The sequence below is a fragment of the Danio rerio genome, chromosome 16 (genome assembly GCF_049306965.1).
Source record: "Danio rerio strain Tuebingen ecotype United States chromosome 16, GRCz12tu, whole genome shotgun sequence".
NCBI classification, from domain to species: Eukaryota; Metazoa; Chordata; class Actinopteri; order Cypriniformes; family Danionidae; genus Danio; species Danio rerio.
The window spans coordinates 38,652,173-38,672,922 of NC_133191.1; the positions used below are offsets into that span (position 1 = coordinate 38,652,173).

The following is a 20,750-nucleotide window of genomic DNA, read 5'->3' on the forward strand; positions in this document are numbered from 1 at the left end:
TGTTCCTCCATTGCTGCATCTTTTTCTGTGCCTGTAGCATCTGGACTCCATCACTTCACAGCATCTGAGGGGAAGAATATGATTTTGTATGATCCTAACAACTAAAAACTTACAACAGACCAAGACTTTTTGTCATGTTTCATGAATGCACAGTAATGTGCAGAGCAGGGCCGTGGACAGGGGGGTGGCCTGGTGGCTAGAGCCACTGCCCCTCTGCCCTCATTGGCTGAGGTGCCCCTTTCAGCCTGTAAATAAATAACATTTTTCTGTTGTTGGAACACTTTGTTGACAAAAAAAATTCTCAAACAACAATGCCTTTACAAAAAAGAAGAGAGACAGAGAGAGAAAGAACGAAGGAAGGCTAATAAAGGTAGTTTAACACTGAAAACATGGATTCAAAGCTCCAGCAGGTAAATCATCATATGGAACATTTAGCTGTGCTTGTCTAATTAAGTAGGCCTATATTTTCCATAATAATCACTATAATCACAGGCTACAGCAAATCATTTGATTCAAACCATGTCAATAGTAGGCCTATAAATAGTTTAAAAAATGCAATATTAAGTTTAATATTAATATTAAGTAATATTAAGAGGCAGAAGCAGCTTCAAAAAGTGAGGGAGAGACCAATGAGCATGAGCTAAAATCAGTCAGGTAAGACTGTTAATCTGGAAGGGATATGCTAGAGTGTCATATAAGATAGATGGACATTTAAATAATTTAAATATTGTAAATGCTTTGTTATTCATTCTAAGATGAAACTGGCTCAGAGTCAACTCAGCAAAGTAAAGGTGATGGAGACAGAAAATGTTCAGATTGTCCATCCAACAGTAAATAGTTTCTGTTATTATCCGCAATGTGTAAATGTGAATCACATACATGGAAGATGAGCTTATAAAGATCTTTCAGGACAAAAAAAAAGTTTTGTTGTTAAAGGTACAGGTAAATATAAAATGTAAAATGGTAAATAGTTCTGAAATTATTACAGTGTACTTTTTTTTTCTTTTAATTGTACTTTTACAACATCTAGAAAGTTTGTATAAGCAAGAACCCACCCACTTAGTGCCCCTTTTTTTGGTTTAGGCCCCTGCCCCTCAAAATGTCTGTACACGGCCCTGGTACTCATGTTAATATTACACTGTAAACTTCAAAAAAACGGATCCTGACACTGAACGTCAGCCAGCTTCCTTCAGAGACTATCAGAAATACTTCCTGTTCCAAAAAAACCCCTGCCTGTCACACAAATACTTCTCTCTTACATCATCTGAATCTGTAAGTTCACATTTCGAAGACTCCTGGAGCAGAAACACCCTTCCTCTATGGTCAAAAAGTGGAAGTTAGTCGATTAGCAGTCATGAACCGCACTGATTGTCAGTACCGTTTTAAACTGATCATGATAGGTGGAGATTGTGTTGGAAAGTCATGCATGCTGCAGCGCTACACAAGAGGCCAGTTTCCAGAAAGTGTAAATGTGACCATTGGAATGAGCTTCCGCAATCACATCCTAGAGGTGGAGCCCGGGGTGAGAGTGGCTCTGGACATTTATGATACAGCCGGTCATGAATCCTTTTGGTGAGTAATGAGAATGTAGGCTACAGTATCTGCATGCTCTTTTAAGTTCACATGTATTTCGTATTGTGACGCAGTTCCTAGAGAAATGGAAATGAGAAAACAGTGGGCGTGGCTTGTTTTTCTACTGCATGCTGATTGGATGCATTGATGTATATATCTATGGATTGGATGTAGTAAATTCATTCAAAAAGATGGGAGAAAGAGTTTAAGGAGAGTTATTGCAATCTAACAGACACCTCCTCCTTCCCTTTTCTGTTGTCAAAACTGGCAGTTGAAGGGGCGTGTTTAAGTATGCTAACCACGCCCAATACCTAAAAAAAGACGTAATCTGACAATTTAACTGACAAAAGTAGTGCATTTTCAGATTTTATTTTTAGATTAAAGGGCAAACATTTTTCTTCCCCTTAATGACATGCACGTATGAATTGTCCACCACAAAACTAGCAATGTAAGCTGACTACATCATGTGGTTAGTTTTGATTTTATTTGTACTTTAAAGCTCGTTGTAAAAGTCGTGCCAAAAGAATAAGCAATTGAGTCAATCAATATTAGAAAACAGCCTGCAATACTATATTTCAAGGTCAATGTTTAGTCCTATTGGAATTTTTACTTTTAATGACATTTATTCTGAAGCACAGTACAGTATAAAATAATTAAATGATTGAGGACGATATATATTTTTGCCTCCCAGATTATTGTATTAATCTGCCCCCTGGTGGTAAAGGTGCCTAAATATCTGACAAACCCATAACTGGCAGTTTTCAACGACTTTGCAAGAAACCCTCCGAAGTTGTGCCAGAACATATTGTCCAGATGAAGATCCAACATGACACTTTCAGCCATAGCAAGAGCAGGGTTTCAACGGGGTAAATTAAAGACTTTTCTAAACCATTATGAAAACCATTTCAGACATACACAAGGATAAACGCTAAGGCTTTTTTTCAAATGGCACAGTTAAAACATGATAAAATGTTATTGTAAGAAAGATAATCAAACCAGATTTGTAAATGGAGTTAATAAATAATCTTTTGTTATAACTTTTATTGAGATGGAATGATTGAGATACAGTTGAAGTTATTAGCCCCCTTGAATTAGGCCTATAAGCCCCCCTGTTTATTGTTTTAATAACTCATTTCTAATAACTGATTTATTTTATCTTTGCCATGATGACAGTAAATAATATTTCACTAGCTTAAAGTGACATTTATCACTAGCATTTATCACTAGCATTTAAAGTGACAAAGGCTTAACTAAGTTAATTAGGTTAACAAGGCAGATTAGGGTAATTAGGCAAGTTATTGTATGACCAAAGTTTGTTCTGTAGCCTATCAGAAATGTATGTAGCTTAAAGAGGCTAATAATTTTGACCTTAAAATGGTTGTTAAAAACATTTTATTTTAGCCAAAACAAAACAAGACTTCCTCCAGAAGAAAAAATATTATCAGAAATACTGTGAAAATTTTCCTCACTCTGTTAAACATAATTTAGGAAGTTTTTTTTTTAGAAATATTTAGAAAATATACATTATTCTTCTAATCTTCAATCCACTTAAATTAAAAAAAAACTAATAGGTTAACTTAATTCATGTTATTCCTTCTCATTTTCGACTGTTGTACCCTTTAGATTTTTGGTTATATTTCTTCGTGCAATTCCTGTATCTAAATTTTGATCACTTTTCCACACAATAAAGGGGTTTTGTTTAATAGCCTTGGTTATTTTGTAAAAGACTGTTCTACTAGCATGATACCTTTAAACTCTGAATGAGGATCATCACATTCATTTATTTATTTTCTTTTTCGGATGAGTCCCTTTATTAATATGGGGTTATATTATATAACTTATCCAGAATATATGCAGCGGATACCCTTCCAGCTGCAACCCATCCCTGGGAAACACCCATACACGTTCATTCACATACACCAAGGACAATTTAGCTTATTCAATTCACCTACTGTATAGCGCATGTCTTTGGACTTGTGGGGGAAACCGGAGCACCCGGAGGAAACCTACGCGAATATGGGGAGAACATGCAAACTCCACACAGAAATGCCAACTAACCTAGCCGACCCTTGAACCAGTGACCTTCTTGCTGTGAGGCAACAGCACTACCCTCCTCGCCTTAGTTTTGATCTCCACTGAATAAATATATTTGGATTTGTTATGCTTTAGCTGTTGCTCGTATACATTTCTAACATCATGGTTGACTGACCTGTTTGTCTTCAGGCAGGTTATCTGCTGTTGCTTCCCTCAGTCTGCCGGATGTCTGCTGGTGTTTGATCTGGGCGATAACAAATCTTTCAGTTACATCAAGCATCGATACACAGAGGTGTGCAAGGCTGTCCGTCCATACAGTGTGCGGTTTTTGCTGGTGGGACACAAGTGTGACAGAGAAGAGCGAGATGTGAGTCAAGAAGAAGTGGACGAGTTCGCAAGTAAAGTTGAAGCTCTGTACATCGAGGCCTCTGCTAAAACAGGTCACAATGTGGCAGAAGCTTTTGAGCTGTTAACCCGCCACATTTATCAGGGCTTAATTAATGGAGAAGTGCATTTGCATGAAAGCTGGGGAAAGATTGAGAACAAAACCAACAAATGCTGTGCCTCATGAGATAAACATGACTACAATTTTTGATTGTCAATACAAAAGCCATGCAAAAAATGAAGAAAAGAAATTAATGATATAAATCACTATAAATCACATTTCATAAGATGACAGTGACTGAACATAGTTTTTGAGTAAACTGCTGTTTGTATTTCTCTTCTATTTTATTGTGCTGTTTAAAGAAATCAAAACAACAGAATTATATAATTTTAACCCTTTCACTGCATATTTTGACTGTTTTAAAGAATGACTGTTAAAGTAATTTAAAGAATGAAATAATTTAAATAATGGCTCACAAACACACCATTGCTGGTGTACAAAAGAAATAAATAAAACAAACCATCATGTTGCATACACTTAATTTTGGTTTTACTGAAAAAAAAAAAACATGTTAAATGAAAATCTAAAATATTTTTATGGTATAATTCAAAACATAAAGGTGATTTATATAAAAAAAATTTTTTTTGATTTTTTTTAATAGATAAATTGCTCTTACACTAGACCTAGAGGCTGATATTTTAGAAATTATAGGATGTGTTGAAAAAAAAAAATGCATTGAGTGTGTTAACTAGCGACATTAGGATTTAAGAAATGCAATCTAAACATTTTTTTCTTTGTGGGGTAGTTAAAGGGTTAATATTATTCACACATTTTGTGTGTGCCTTGGACTGATTTTTTCTGTTAATTCTGATGAATCCCTTACTCAAAGAGCACCGACACAATTTCAGCTACCCCTGAGCACTTATGGCTTGATTTTGAACAGAATTATTTCATTTAATTGCATTGTGATTTGACAGGTTAAAATACGTAAAAGATAAAATCAGAACATTTAAAACATTTTATTATATTACCATGATAAAAAATAAAAAAAAAACTTTTCAAACTCACTTGCTTAATGTTGCTGTTTAGGGTTTTGTTGTAACATTATAGTTAGGTCAAATGATAACAAGTGCTGTGCTTCAAATCAAAACATTTGATTTTACATTCAAAATTAGCCATGTATTTTGACAAATTAAAAATAGTTTAGAGGTTAGAGATAAACCACTATTTTAAAATAAAATCACTAATTTCAATATATTAAAGTGCCAGTAACTTGTTTGTTTTCTTTCTTTAAGAAATAAACTTTATATAATTAAATATCTTTAAATAAATTAAACATACTTAATTTCACATTCTGATATCATTCAAGTGATTGGTTATTCGTATTATAGTTGTTATTCGTATTTTCTTGATTAGGTTTTTCACAAATGTAACTTTTTGTTTCTGATAAACATGATGAATGTAGCAGTACTCCGCGTTTTCCTAACAAATGCTGTGCCTCATGAGAGAAACATGACTATTTTTTGATGGCACATTCAAAAATAGCCATTGTGGAAAAATTAAAAAGAAATTAAATAAATAAATCACATTTCATAAAATGACAGTGACAGAATTTAGTTTTTTTAATAAACTGTTGTTTGTGATTTATTATTATTATATATTTTTTGTATTTTATTGTGCTGTTTAAGGGATTATTTTTATTATTTTTTCCACATACTTCAAATGCATTGGACTAAGTTTTGCTGTTAAGATGAATCCCCTTACCCAAAGAGCACAGACACATTATTTAAGCTGCCCCTGAGCACTTTGTTTGATTTTGAACAGAATTACTTCATTTAAATGCATTGTGATATGACAGTTTACAATATGTAAAAGATAAAATATGAACATTTTAAACATTTTATTATAATACCATGATTTTTTTAAATAAACCTTTCAAACTTATTGCTTGCTGTTCCTTTTAAAGTTGTTGTAAAATTAATGTTAAGACAAATGATAACAAGTGATGTGCTTTATGAAATCAAAACATTGATACATTTTAGAGATTAGAAATAGAGAAATTGGAGATAATCCCCTATTAAAAATCATTATTTTCAATATATTAAAGACCCAATAACTTTTTTTTGTTTTCTTTCTTAATGAAATAAACTCTATATACCTTAATAGTTTTAAATAATGTTATACTTTCACACTCTGATTTCATTCAAGTGATTGCTTATTTTGATGTTATATTATTTTTGTTGTTTGTAAATGTGTTCGTTCAATTGAGGAGATTTCTTGATTAGGTTTTCACAAATGTATCATTTAGTTTCAGAGCAATATGATGAATGTAGCAGTACTCCGCGTTTTCCCTCGTTTATATATATTACGTAGATCTTTCTATCAAGATCAGAATAAAAACTGCAGATTACAATAGTCAAAGAACGAAGCAAGAACTTCCTTTAAAACGCTGGTTGTGTCGCTTTTGTCTTAGAAAAAGGTTGTACGTCCCCTTGTGGCTATCTAGAAAAGTACACGCCGTCTTGGAGAAGGAAATAAGGTACAGATACCGTTGAATTCTCAGCCTGTCAGTAAACAATGGACGTTTATTTCGCTTCACTGGATCCCCACCCTCGTTGATATGCTCAAGTACCTGAACTGTGGGTTTTAGTAACACAGCTGAACATATTTTAATTAAAGTCTCACTGAAGTGACAAAGTTTTCCACTAAACAAGTCTCTGAAAACAACGTGAGGCATTCTATTTATAACCAAACCCAGCCTAAATCCTCTGTCTGTCTGTGTCCTGAGGGAGTCTGTTCTATTGTTTGTTCACCTCCTGTTTGGAAAGCCTCACAATTATGGAAGCTTTTAGGAGCAAACTAACCTGCAGTGCACACTGTTGATGAATATTATGGTCTTGATTTCATCATGACACTTGGAAGTCTTCCAGCTTCTCCTTTAGAGGTTATGACCTGGGTGGAAGCATTCTCATGGTTGGCCTATTGAAAGACCTACATGTGCTTTTATGTGATGCATGCATGCCATGGACTGGTCACAACAGGAAACACTGGGCTTGTCCTGATATGATAGTGCCTGCTCATTCCCTCTGGTTTATAAGTGATTCCAAAATTTATGTTTCCCCGCCTTTCGAATAAACCCCACCCACTAACAAGTATGAACAGGCAAAAGATTAAAGAAACAGATCAAGTAGACGCACCCACCCGTATGACTCTCACAACGACTCTTTTTTAGAAAAGCAGAGGAGTACTTAAGGAACTATGGGTTTATTTTTACATTTGTTCACAATGAGAACTTCAAGGTAAAGGGTTCTCTGCTCAAACCTCCAAAGATCCTGGTGGAGTGACAGGTTTTAGTCAAACCTAGTGTATTGTTTACCTAAAGTCATGGATCTCACATTGTGGCAGTACCAGTTTCGGATCATCATGCTTGGAGACTCTACAGTTGGAAAGTCGTCCATGTTAAAGCGCTACACTGAGGACTTGTTTCTGGAATGCATCAATCAGACTGTCGGAGTGGACTTCTATGTACACTTCCTAGAGGTGGAACCTGGGGTGAGGGTTAAACTGCAGTTTTGGGACACAGCTGGTCAAGAGAGGTTTAGGTAAGTCCAAGTATTTCAAGCTCTCAATCCAAGGGTGTCCAATCCTACTGGTAGAAGGCATATGTCCTGTTTATTTTAGCTCCTATCCTAATGACACACACCTGCTAATCAAGGTCTTTGGTATCCTAAAAACTTCCAGTGTTGAGACAAGTTCTCTGTAGAAAAACAGCCCTCCACGACAGTTTTGGACATTCTTGCCTAAATACCAATACTTAAGGTCAGGGGTTTTCAGTCCTGCTTTTGGAGAATGAGTGGCATCAATTTAAGCTTAAGCCTGCCCCAACGCACCTGTCAGGAAGTTTTATGCTAACCTTGATTAGCTGGTTTATGGGTGTTTATTTTGGCTTGAAGTTAAACTTTGGTCGACATCAGAATACTCCTGCTCAAGATTTGGTTGATTTGTAGACAACTTTAGTGTGTTTAGTCATATGTTCATTGTCTAAAAACAGTTTACAGAAGTTGCGTTGCTTCTGTGAATCAGGATTGTGAAACATGACTCGTCACAGCAGCAAGTCTTCTCATGAAGCTTCCAAGAAAAATGTTGTCAGTCTACACAATAAATGGAATCACTGCCAGGCCCGAGTCCACTGGGGTGGGGTTCCACTTAATTGGCCCACACTGTAAACCACGCCAACTGTTCGGCCCACCCGGAGAGGCCCAAGGACCAACTAACATCAGAGACCTGGAGTTAGGCTGGTTCGTTGGTATGCACAGATGACCTTACAGAGCCAGCTCACCCAAAAAGGAAAATTCTTTCATCATTTACTCAAACAAAGAGTCATGGGTGGTAAGCCTTGTGACAAGTGGAAGGAAGCACTTAAAATACATGGTTTATTTTGATGACAAACATTGCTTTTAGGTATGAAGTCACAGTTTTATGGCAAAAGTGGCCTGAAAATGTGGGAGAGTCACTTTTAAATCAGCTCATAGCTGACCTTTTAAGGGTTTAAAATTTTTAAATCTTTAAAATTCTGTCATTATTTACTCACCATTTACCAGTGGTGTAAAGATTACAAATACTCAAATTACTGTAACGGAGTAGTTTTTTCTCAGGATTTACTAAGTAGTTTTAAAAATGTGTACTTTTACTTTCCATCGAGTACATTTATAGTGCTGTATCGGTACTTTTACTCCACTACTTTCCTTCAACCTGCAGTCACTATATTTTTTTCTTGTCTATGGGGATTAGAAAACTCAGTCCTGCAAGTTCAATAAAATACCACATATTAAGAAAATTCCATCATAATGAACTACATTAAGCCATGCAGCAAACTGTTTGGAAGCATTAAAAGTGTCCAAGAAGATACTTTCGCCAGGGGTGCATCAACTCGGACAGCCAGAAGCTTTGCAGAATACCCGGTAAAAGCTAGATAAGTTGGTTTCGGTTTGTCTAATTGTGAATAGAGCTAAAATCTGCAGAACACCAGCCCTCCAGGAATGGGTTTGGTCACCTGTGCTTAACATGCAATGACTTAAAGATTGTTCAGATTGCATGTCACTGATAAGATGGCAGCAGATGTCGACTGTATGATAACTGAAATGGCCTTAAACAAGAACTAAATGGACCACAGAATGTTAGTAATACACACACACACAAATTACATGTAAACTCATCCTTTTACAAAATAATACTACTTATGAGTACTTTTGAAAGGGCTTCTTTTTACTCATACTTTGAGTACTATTTACAACAGATACTTTTACACTACTTGGACAACATTTTTGGCCAAGTAATGGTACTTTTACTTGAGTATGATTTTTCAGTACTCTTTCCACCACTGCCCTTTACTTGTTTCAAACCTTTGAGTTCCTCTCTTTTAAACACTAAAGAAAATATTTTGAAAAATGTTAAAATCTTATAACCATTCACTTCCACTGTATTTAAGTAGGTTAGTTTTACTAAGTAGGTCAATGGTTAGAGATTTTCAAAAACACTGTCAAATATATTCTTGTGTTCAACAGAAGAGAGGCACTCATAAATGTTACACTGTAAAACCCAAACAATTTAAGATAACTCAAACCGTTTGAGGAAACAGATTGCAACAAACATTAAGTTCAAACACTAATCCTAATGAGTACTATGAACTTGATCCATTTAAGTAAACGAAGCAATCTGAGCACAGTAAAACCCAATAAATGGAGAACTCAAACCAACTGAGTACTGTAAAACCCAATGAGTTAAGGCAACTCAAACCGTTTGAGTTAAAAACTAGTCTATATGAGGACTGTGAACTTACCCCATTTAGGTTAAAGTAATGAGGTATTTATTTCATTATCTTCAACACTTAGTTCAAAACTCCTTACACATGAGTATAATTAACTTAAGTAAATTTTGACTGAACTACACTCATTTCATTTGATAAAGTTGACTGTTGGGTTTTACAGTGTAGGAACCTCCATATACAGCATGCCAATTGAAATGCTTGTTTCCAACAAGTATGCTTAATATTTATCAGACGTGATTTGATGTAAATTTGGCAAACAGTTATTGAGATTTTTGTATTTCCCAATTTAAGTAACTAGGAGTTTTTAATTTTTAAACACAATTTTAAGGTCAAAATTATTAGCCACTTTAAGCTAGATATTTTCGATAGTCTACAGAACAAAATATCATTATACAATAACTTACCCAACCTGTCTAGTTAACCCAGTTAAGCTTTTAAATGTCACTTTAAGCTGTATAGAAATGTCTTGAAAAATATCAAGTAAAATATAACTGTCATCATGGTTATTAGAAATGTGTTATTAAAACTATTATTTTTAGAAATGTGTTGAAAAAAAATTCTCTCCCTTAAACAGAAATTGGGGGAAAAAATACACAGGAGTGCTAATAATTCAGGGGGGTTAATAATTCTAACTTGAACTGTATGTAGCTACAAATATGTCGATTTAGAATGTGATAGTCCAGTCAATAAAAAAAAAAAAAAATTGAAACGGCATTAAATTTTATCCATTAGAAATCGATTTGGTAGTAAAAATAGGCCACTATAAGGCCCAGTATATTGAACTTTACTTTAAAATACAAATGATTGTATGCTTTAGTTTTTTTTAAGATACTTCACTGCATTTTGAAAGTTACAATCACAAAGAGTTTTTATTAAACAAGTGTACAACCACAAGATATTTTATTCATGTTAAAAATCTCATTCTAATGGGGACGTGGTTTTTCTAGCAATATCCAAACATGTTATCGTATCAATGTTAGAAATTCCAGTACTATGTACACGACTGAATGCAATATATGAAGATTGAGTATCATTGTAGAAAAATCTTGAAAAAATAACCCTTTAAATCTGGTGTTTGTGCAGGTCTGTGACTCGATCCTACTACCGTAACTCTGTTGGAGGTCTCCTGGTGTTCGATCTGGGCAATCGCAAATCTTTTGAAAATGTGCGGGAATGGTACGCTGAGGTGTGTGAACGTGTGCATCCCTATACTGTGCTCTTCGTCCTGGTGGGACACAAGAGCGACCGCGTCAAAGGTGGAGAAAGAGCCGTGGACCGAACTGAAGCAGAAAAGTTGGCGAGCCAGCTGGGAGCCCCCTACATCGAGGCCTCGGCCAAAACGGGTCACAATGTGAAAGAAGCCTTCGACCTCTTGACCCGGCGGATTTATCAGGGCTTAAAAAGTGGCGAGATCCAGTTGCGCGAAGGGTGGGATGGCGTCAAAAGCTCAGCGCCTACAGCCCAAACCCTCCAGAAGTTACAAAACAATGAATCTGCTGAGAAAAAGAGCTGTACCTGTTAACTATTACAACACGTGGCTCTGTGTTTCAAAAGGATGGATACGTTTGACATTGCCCAATACACCTAAAAGTAAACCTCAAAGACTTGATGCAAGATTGTAGGTGTTAAATTCTACATAACATATGCACGATTTCAGAATTTGGAAACCAAATTGGAACTCTTGATTAAAGTCATTACCATACACGTTTCCAAATACTTGTTGGTATTTTCAGCCGCAGGTTTGGATAAATTTATTATTATTAGCGTGATTACATCAGTTTAAATATTAGACTTCTTATTTCTTCATTTTCAAAACACAAGCAAATAATTGACTAAACATTAACATATTTTTGTTTATCCAGAAAGCGTAGTCCGGAGGTACTTAAAGGTGCTGTATGTAAGTTTTTGACTCGACTAAAGCATAAAAATACCATAATATGTTTTCAGATAATTATGAAACATCCCAAGTGAACATGAAAATCAATGCTGAATTTTAATATTCTGCTTTGAAAATGTGCGTTACAAGCCGGAATGCTGTCTTTGTTTTGGTTATTTTAACCCGCCCAATGCTAGTTTATCCAATTATATATTTCAGCATCCCAGGTTGCCTTGGTGGAAAACGGAGTATTTCATACATTCATTCAGGAAGGCTTTCAAAGCATGCGCCCGTGACCGTAATGTGACCTCCCGTAGACTGTAGCAGACTCCAAAATGAGATGCGGATTCAAATTTCCACATGAGGTTATTAATTAGAAAATAATATAAATATTATGAATGTAAACATTAGGTGAGCAGGTTACATTGTAACCCTGTGTCCTAACAACACGCTACGTGATGAGATTTGGAGTAACAAGCAATTTGCCTGTTTGCAACAGAGGAAACATGACAGAAATTAAAACACAACCATTCAGAAGGACAAAATAGTACACTTTCTGCACTCCAACAAGATGGTAAGATTTACAAACTAATTAATACATATTAAACCTCTTTAATTTTATTAAATGTAGATATTAAATCACTGATATGTGTTGGCTTGCACCGAGTCACAGATTAAATTAGATAAGTTTTAAACTTTTTTTTTATTTTCAAGATCTGAGGTGAACTATCTGCTGCTGCTTTCAGTGGTATGACAATAAATGTCATGCAAAATGGCATTCAAACTTCCATTGTCAACATTTAACACTGAATAAAGCACATGAGGTGTACCTGATGTGATCACTGTCAGTTTTCCGTTGTTCAGCAGCAAGAAATAGAAACCGTTTCTAAAATATAAATTTCTCCTTTGACTATGGAAAATATTCGGGGTTTGACATTAACAACCGCCAAATGCAGGTAGATTTCAGCCGTGGCAGGTTAGATGGTCACTCCCACTAGTCACTTTGGCCGGTTGAAAATAATTTTTAAATTGTAGTTTTCTTAAAAGCAGGGTTCTACAATAAGTATAGTGCAATATTCGTGCAAATGTGATCTTAGAAGCAGCATGAATGACAAAAAAAAGCTTTCAAGCAAGCAAAAGAAAGCATATGAATGCCGAATGAGAGGATGATCCACACGTAGAGGTGATGCGATATGCACTCGTTTCATGGTGCGATGCAACTGTGCCTGGAAACGTAACTGGTGCAATTGGTTCTCTTTGAAATAGATTAGACCAGTGGTTCTCAAACTTTTTTCATCAAGTACCACCTCAGAAAAAATTTGTCCCGCCAAGTACCACTATTATGACCAGTATTGAAATACAGTAGCATAGTAGGCCCAGCAAAGCAGCTACAGCTGTGCAAAGTTTAAAAATGTGGCAGATTAACTACAATTATTAATTATATTTATTACTATCAGCCACTTTAAACATTATCAATAGTTTGAACATTAACTGTACTGTGCTTATATGTAAAAAAAAAAAAAAAAAACGAACAAACTGTAAAATGTCAACATTTAAATTAAAATGTGCGTTTAAAAGTTCCTTAAAAATGGTAGGCTACTGTTCTTAAAAAGTAAAAAAAAATAATAAAATAAAAAGAACTCCTGTACTTGATCGTAAAGTATTAACCTGTAGTATCCTATTCATCAAAACCTGAAAATGTTGCTTGGACCACTAGTGGTACGTGTACCAGTTTGAGAACCACTGAATTAGACAAAAAACAATGATCAAATACCCACAGTCCTGCTGCTTTCAAGAGCTCCAGATGTCTTTTTGCAAGCAGCAGCAGTTGCTGCTTTCGCTTTAACCATTCATTGAACAAATTATTAATGAATCTAATGTTAACCTTGTGAGTATGATCATCCTTTCATTGCCACAGATAGTTTTAGATACATGCCAATAATTCTTTTTAAAATGTCAATTGTTTTTTTGTTTTTTTAAGAAAAGTTTTGTTGAATCAAAAAGTGCATGTATATAGCTATATTTTGCTTGTTTTGACATATTATCTAAAATTAATGGCTATGAAATAATTATTTATTTTTGGTGTGGTCAGAGATAAATTTGGTAAATCCTTAGTGTTGAGCCCAGAAAAGTCATGTGAAATAAAAACTAATTGCAATGCGACACTATGAAGCCATAACTTATTTGCTCATGCACATCATGAGTTCATACACAACAACAAAAAAGTGAAATGAACAAGGAGGCATGTGGACATAACAAAAAGTCTAAATCAAATAATTTTAGCATGTCAAAGTCAAATTTATGCATATAAAATATATTTTCCCACCAGCAAAAATGTGGCTAGCGAAAATGGCAAGTGGCTAGTAACGTAGGAAAATTACTAGCCACAGTAGCTGGTGATCAAAAAAGTCAACGTCAAGCCCTGAAAATACTCCTTGTATCGAGTGCAGTTGCTTTTATTTAGAACAGTTTAAGTAAGCCTTTAGGCTCGACAGTCAGGCACATTGCTGTTGGTGTCATCAATCTGGCAACCTGCCCTTGCGTATGTTTTGAACCAGGAGCGCACTACCTAATTCACCCCACTGGGTGTCAAACTTACATACTGCACCTTTAAGAGCTTATCCTGAAGATTTATTAAAGGTATACTAACTTGTAAAGGTTTGTAGAAATATATATATATATATATATATATATATATATATATATATATATATATATATATATATATATATATATATATATATATATATATATTTTATTTTATTTTTATTTTTATTTTTTTCCAGTCATTTCTGTAATAATGTCATACACAACCTGACTGACTTTGGTGTGAATAAATCACAATTAGTTTTTTTTTTTATTCATGAAAAACAGGAGACTGTAAAACACTGTGATACATGACCAAAAAAAAACTCCACAAAAAGGTTTAAACCTGCCCGCAAACCCACAGCAGAAGGGGTTTGCGCACCATCACACATATATATCCCTCTCTAAACCAATTAAGATTTGGATTATTTCACTAGTTCCAATGCAATTAATTACACAGGGAAGTGGTAATCATCTCTCTGGTTTACCTTCAAAAAGTACCACGCTAGGGATTCCTCTATAGCACTAGATATTACTTAATTGACGAATTCTAGAACAGCAAACACTATAAACAAATCAGACACATGATGATTGTAAATGTGCATAGCTTCTAATGCCAGCTCAGCAAAAGATCTATGACTGCATAAAGAGTCTATACAAGAGATATATGAAAGGAAAATGTGGATTGTGGGTAATATAATAAAACAATTTATGTTTTTAGCAGAGCTTTGAGGGATTCTATTATATAATAAAACCCCAGGATAGCACCAAGGTGCCCAAAACAAAACGTTCACGTGGTGGTTTTAACGCAAAGTGAACTGTACAGACAAATTACAATAATTTCTGTGCACCTTCCAAAACGCGAAATGTCAACAGAACTGTACTGCAAACAGTACATCGCATTTTTTTTGCCCCTTTGATTACCATGACATGTATAGGTTCAAACCCTCTCCACTTTCCAAAACTTGCAGGGAAATAAAGTTTGTTGGTGATTCCAATCTTGCTACTTTTTGGTTGTTTTGCGGATCAGTGCCATTCTCTGAAAGAACAGAAATCATATTTAGTGAAGTGATTGTTCAAAATCATCTTTAGGTGATCGGTTTTAGTGCATGGCTGACCTGTTTGTGAGCTTCTGTGGTGCAAGCCTTCTTATACGGTCGGATCTCATCTGAGCCAAAACCAGGAATCCACATGTTCCACTGTCGTTCTGGAAATTGAAAATTTAGTATACTCACTATACAAGAGGACAGTTCTTAAAAATAGACATTCAAACTATGTGGGATAATTCATTTGAATGGTATTTAAATGAGAAGAAAAACATCTAACTCAAACTATAAAACAGCCTTAAAGGGATAGTTTGCCTAAAACTGAAGCGATTTTAGCTTTCTTCAAAATATCTTATTTAGTGTAAATAGTAAATAAATTTCTATTTTTGGGTGAACTATTCCTTTAAGTTTAATTATTCAATCGGTATTAAGATAAGAGGAAAAACATGTCACTCATTAATCACTATGAAATACCCTTAAAGGGATAGTCTGCTCAAGACTGAAAATTCTGTCATCATTTATTTATTTATTCTCAAGTGGTCCCAAACATTTATGACTTTCTTGATTTTGCTGAACACAAAAAGAAATCTTTTGAAGAAAGTTGGATACCTGTAACCATTGACTTAAATTGTATTTATTTCTCTTACTATGGAAGTTAGCGATTTCAGCTTTCTTCAAAATATCTTCTTTAGTGTAAACAGTGAATAAATTTCCATTTTGGGTGAACTATCCCTTTAAGTTTAATTATTCAAACGGTATTAAAATAAGAAGAAAAACATGTCACTTATTAAACGACTATAAAATACCCTTAAAGACATAGTTTGCATAAAAAACTCTTCTCAAGTGTTCCCAAACATTTATTACTTTCTTTCTTTTGTTGAACAAAAAAGGAGATATTTTGAAGAAAGTCTGAAAACTCTAACCACTGACAATCATATTAGGCATTTCTCTTACTATGGAAGTCAATGGTTACACATGTAACCCACCAGTCCTACTGCGCCCAACCTGCTCTGAGCTGAGATCGAACTGGCGATTCTTTGTATGGGAGTTGGTTGCTCTAAAAAGGAGACCATGACCTCTAGCGTCTGTCCTTAGAGCACCTTTAGAGGTTCAGAGGAATATGGTTTACCTGCTTAGCACTTTGCTAGCTGGCCTTCGTTACACTCACCCCCTAAACCTCACTTCCATCCCGGACGAGCCCCCAAGTGTAACCCACCAGTCTTATAGCACCCAACTCGCTCTGAGCTGGGATCTAACCAGCGATTCTTTGTGTGGGAGTCGGTTGCTCTAACAAGGAGGCTAAAGACCATGACCTCTAGCGTCTGTTGATAAAGCACCTTTATAGGTCAGAAGAGTGAGGTTTACCAGCGTAGCACTTCACTAGCTGGCCTTCGTTACAGTCAGCCCCTTAAACCTCACTCCCATCCTGGACGAGCCCCCATCTGTAGCCCACCGGTCCTACTGCACCCAACCCATTGAACCAGCATAGCACTTCACTTTGCTGGCCTCTGTTTCACTGGTTTTCATCTTTTTGTTAAAATATCTCTTTTAGTGTAAATAAGGAATACATTTCCATTTTTGAGTGAATTACCCTTTTAAAAGTGTACTTATTCAAATGTATTCAAATGAAGCACTCAAGTCCATGGATAAAATGATCATTTAAGATCCTCACCAAGGTGTAGCTGGACGTCTTTTACTTCAAGAGTGCTTGACTTCCTGTGTCGGGCCAGTTGGCATGCAGCAGTCACCACGCTCTCAATGAAGTCATCAGCTATCTGCAACAGCATCTGAAACAAATGGTCAACAGACAACACTGTAGTAACAGTAATGTTAGCATATCCTTCTACTGTTCTTTTTCATTTAGGCTGTAATCGCTAATAAAAGTAATGAAATAATAACAATAATTATAAAATGTAAAAATGTCATTTATTCCTGTGATGGCATTACTCAACTAATCTTCATTTTTTTCATCCTTCAGAAATCATTCTGAATTTGTTGAGTCTGTGCTCAAGTATGTTAGTTTTATCATCTTTAATTTTTTATGCATCATTTGATAAACAAAGCAGCATTTAAAAAAACACTTATTTATTTTTTGATGTTGTTGTTGTTGTTGTAATAGTGTTATTGTTATTTGAATTTGACAAAATCAATGCATTCTTCATAAAAAATATAATGAATTATAGTACAAATATAGTAAAAAAACACACACACACACACACACACACACACACACACACACACACACACACACACACACACACACACACACACACACACACACACACACACACACACTATAATGCATTATAGTACAAATATAGTATAGTTTAAATTCTTGAACTGACAAAAACAGATATTTCAGGTCTAATATACAGTTGCAATCAGAATGATTAAACCCCCTGAATCCGGAATTATTATCAGAGAGCAGTTTTTTTCAACAGATTTCTAAACATATTAGTTGTAATAAGTCATTTCTAATAACTGATTTATTTTATCTTTGCCATGATGTCAGTAAATAATATTTTACTAGATATTTTTCAAGATACTTCTATAGAGCTTAGTGACATTTAAAGGCCTAACTAGATTATTTAAGTTAACTAGGCAGGTTAGAGTAATTAGGCAGGTTGTTCTATAATGATGGGTTGTTCTGTATACTATAAATATATAGCTTAAAGGGGCTAATAATTTTGACCTTAAAATGGTGTTTAAAAATTAAAACTACTTTTACTCTTGCCGAAATAAAACAAATAAGACTTTCTCCAAAAGAAAATAATATTATCAGACATACTGTGTAAATGTCCTTGCTCTGTTAAACATAATTTGAGAAATATTTAAAAAAGAAAAACAAAATTCAACAGGGGGGATAATAATTCTGATTGCAACTGTACATCAACTGATTATTTCCCTAAGTGTTTTATATATCATTGCAATTAAAATCCCATTTGTTTCTCACAAACTCAACTATTTATTATTCAAGTGTGTTTAAAATGGTAATTTGGGCAACAAACTGACTAGTCAACAATGAATGTGTGAGAACACTTTTGAACATCATCAATAATAAGACACACGTACTTCTTCCACATCCTCATCAAGTTGCTCATTAGGGTCAATTTCTCGAACAAGGTCCTGCAGCTTCTTCTTACTGAGCACCTGTAGGGAGGACAATAAAAATACATAAATGTCAATATATTTTTAAATTGGCTTAAAAAAGTCTATTTTCACATATAGGTCTATCGCAAATATTGATTATTTGTCTGATCTTTGTTATTTGATCTACTTTCAGGTGTTGAAAACAGGTTTTTTTTTTTTAAATGAGGGAAATTAAGTGCATAAACAAATTAACATGCTTAATATACATTTTACCTGTAAATGACAGCTTGTTTTATTTCTGTGAAGACCAAACTAACAGAGAACCAAAGATCTTCTTTCCCACATATATTGTTATATTATAATATCATATAACATTATGATTGCTTGGTTTTATATGATTTTTTATTTTAATATAAAACGGACCAAGACTCAAAATTTTAACTAAAAAAATACAATTTGAATCTTAACATTTACCACACATTAATATAATTTAAATATAAATATAATTAAAATGGAATTTAAATTTAATTCTAATTTTTATATTATTTTCCATAGTTTTAAAGCCATACTGGCCTATATTTAATCATGTTTCAAAGCAAAATAAAAAGTATATATGTATATAAATAAATAAAATTATTCTAAACTGTTAAAAATCTAAATATTTTTAAAATTATTTGCTTGATTAGTAATCATCAACACAAAATTTTCAATCATGATAGGTATACTGCTACATCCAAAGCTACGGAAGAGTAGAAGTGCAAATCATGATAGATTGAATGAAGCAAAAATGTTTTGACAAAAATAGTCAAACAAATAGTTTTTAAAAACATTTTATTTAACGTTACACAGTTTATTATAGTTGCTACTTTTTATTTTGCTTTGAGACAAGGTTAAATAAGCCAATATGATTTTACATTAATAATGGGGAAAAATGTTATATTTAAAAATTAAATTTATATTCAATTTAAATTGTTATTAATTTTAAACTATATTAATGTAGTTAAATGTTAAGATTTAAATTAGATACTGTTTTGTTTCATTTTTTAATCTAGGTTCTTTTTACATATATAATATAATATAATATAATATAATATAAGTTTTAAAGAAGAGCTTCGACTGTGTATTTGCTTTCTTCTCTAGGTTTCCGCAGAAATGAAATAAATGATCATTTAGAGGAAGGAATGTTTTTATGCATGTTCGTGTGAAAGTAAAAGTTGGTTCGCACATTCAAACTTTCTCAATAATATAATTTCAGAAAAGTATTCTTTGCAAATTCTAATAGTAGAAATCTTATTAGTAGCCAATGACTATCAAAGTACAACATTGTTCACAGTCAATTAAATAGTGCTAATATTCTTTTGTAGTCATACTTTGATGCAAGTACAGACTGAATATTCGTAGTAAACAATATAGGGACCGTCTTACTGAACAAATATCCGAAAATAAAACCAACGTTACCTCAGTCTTATAATAGCTGTACAGTCTGACCCACCTGAGGTCCTTCTGGGCTCAGTCTGCCTGCTGGTCCGGGGGTGCCGGGCAGTTTCCCCGGAGCGACCGTGCTGTTGGCCATGCTGCTGGACAGCGGCGGTGTTGAAGAGGCTTCTGCTTTCACAACCGTGTAGAAATTCGAGCGACTGGTCTGTGCTGGATACTGGGTCATACTATGCTAATCAAGAGATGTCAAATGTCACAAGCCTCTTCAGAACTAGTGGGAGTTTTAAATCAGCTGCAGAAAAAAGATATTAAGAGTTCAACTGAGTTTAATCAATGCATAAATACATTAAGGATATTAAACGGCTGTTTTAAGTAAGTTATATCAACGAAGTGAAGAACTTTTAGCTCGATAGAAATAAACATCACCGAACTGTCATTTGCTGTATATGCTAGCGTTAGCCTTTTTGCTTCGCCAGTGTGTTATGACATAATTCACTTAAACTAATTGATAATGTAAGTGTTATGCTGATATTAATGTGATATAATGCAAATTACCAAATAAGTATGGTTTTTAGTCTGAATTTCTTCATAGTTGTTGTTTTTAATCATCACACTGTAGCTTAACATATTAGCAGCTAACATTAGCGAGAAAAACATTCGTGCCAATACACGTCTCGCGATGCTTTCCTTTTGTTTGATGTAATTCCGTTTAATTGTTAATCGTTGCAGTACCTGATGCAAATAATTCTGTATTATCTTTCCATCTTCGACGTTTAAGGTCTGGAAATATGCACAAGCCCTTCCAAGTTGTTTTTCCTTCTACAAGCGCCTCTTCTGACGAACGGAGCTCAACCGAAGTATCGCGAGATCTCAAAAGTCTTACAAAATAAAAGCACA

General features: G+C 34.4%; 2 protein-coding genes across 4 annotated transcripts; one reads left to right on the forward strand and one right to left on the reverse strand.

Annotated features, from left to right (window-relative positions):
* Positions 1-26: 26 nt before the first annotated feature.
* On the forward strand, positions 27-11,532 carry rab42b (RAB42, member RAS oncogene family). Of its 2 annotated transcripts, XM_073924956.1 has the most exons (3): positions 27-1,572; positions 3,796-3,973; positions 10,902-11,523. In XM_073924956.1, the coding sequence occupies exons 1-3, from the start codon at positions 1,545-1,547 to the stop codon at positions 11,338-11,340; spliced, it is 645 nt and encodes a 214-aa protein (XP_073781057.1). In that variant the 5' UTR covers positions 27-1,544; the 3' UTR covers positions 11,341-11,523. The 2 variants fall into 2 exon arrangements, with proteins under 2 accessions (XP_073781057.1, NP_001017683.2); NM_001017683.2 differs by lacking the exons at positions 27-1,572; positions 3,796-3,973 and adding an exon at positions 7,175-7,593 and having other exon boundaries at positions 10,902-11,532.
* A 2,981-nt stretch (positions 11,533-14,513) lies between these two features.
* taf12 (TAF12 RNA polymerase II, TATA box binding protein (TBP)-associated factor) lies at positions 14,514-20,696 on the reverse strand. 2 transcript variants are annotated; one of them, XM_009292430.4, is made up of 6 exons: positions 20,586-20,696; positions 19,909-20,085; positions 18,399-18,476; positions 16,999-17,113; positions 15,399-15,487; positions 14,514-15,319 (listed from the first exon to the last, which is right to left on the reverse strand). In XM_009292430.4, exons 2-6 carry the CDS (start codon positions 20,077-20,079, stop codon positions 15,284-15,286), a joined length of 489 nt encoding a protein of 162 aa, XP_009290705.1. In that variant the 5' UTR covers positions 20,080-20,085; positions 20,586-20,696; the 3' UTR covers positions 14,514-15,283.
* Positions 20,697-20,750: the final 54 nt, after the last annotated feature.

Excerpts from the sequence above, each read along its gene's own strand:
- taf12 (XM_009292430.4), bottom strand. The coding sequence starts at position 20,079 with ATGACCCAGTATCCAGCACAGACCAGTCGCTCGAATTTCTACACGGTT. Across the intron at positions 18,477-19,908 it reads TGAGCCCAGAAGGACCTCAG|GTGCTCAGTAAGAAGAAGCT; the intron begins GTGGGTCAGACT and ends TCCTCCCTACAG. Across the intron at positions 15,320-15,398 it reads CCACAGAAGCTCACAAACAG|AGAATGGCACTGATCCGCAA; the intron begins GTCAGCCATGCA and ends CTGTTCTTTCAG.
- rab42b (NM_001017683.2), top strand. The coding sequence starts at position 7,376 with ATGGATCTCACATTGTGGCAGTACCAGTTTCGGATCATCATGCTTGGA. Across the intron at positions 7,594-10,901 it reads GCTGGTCAAGAGAGGTTTAG|GTCTGTGACTCGATCCTACT; the intron begins GTAAGTCCAAGT and ends GTGTTTGTGCAG.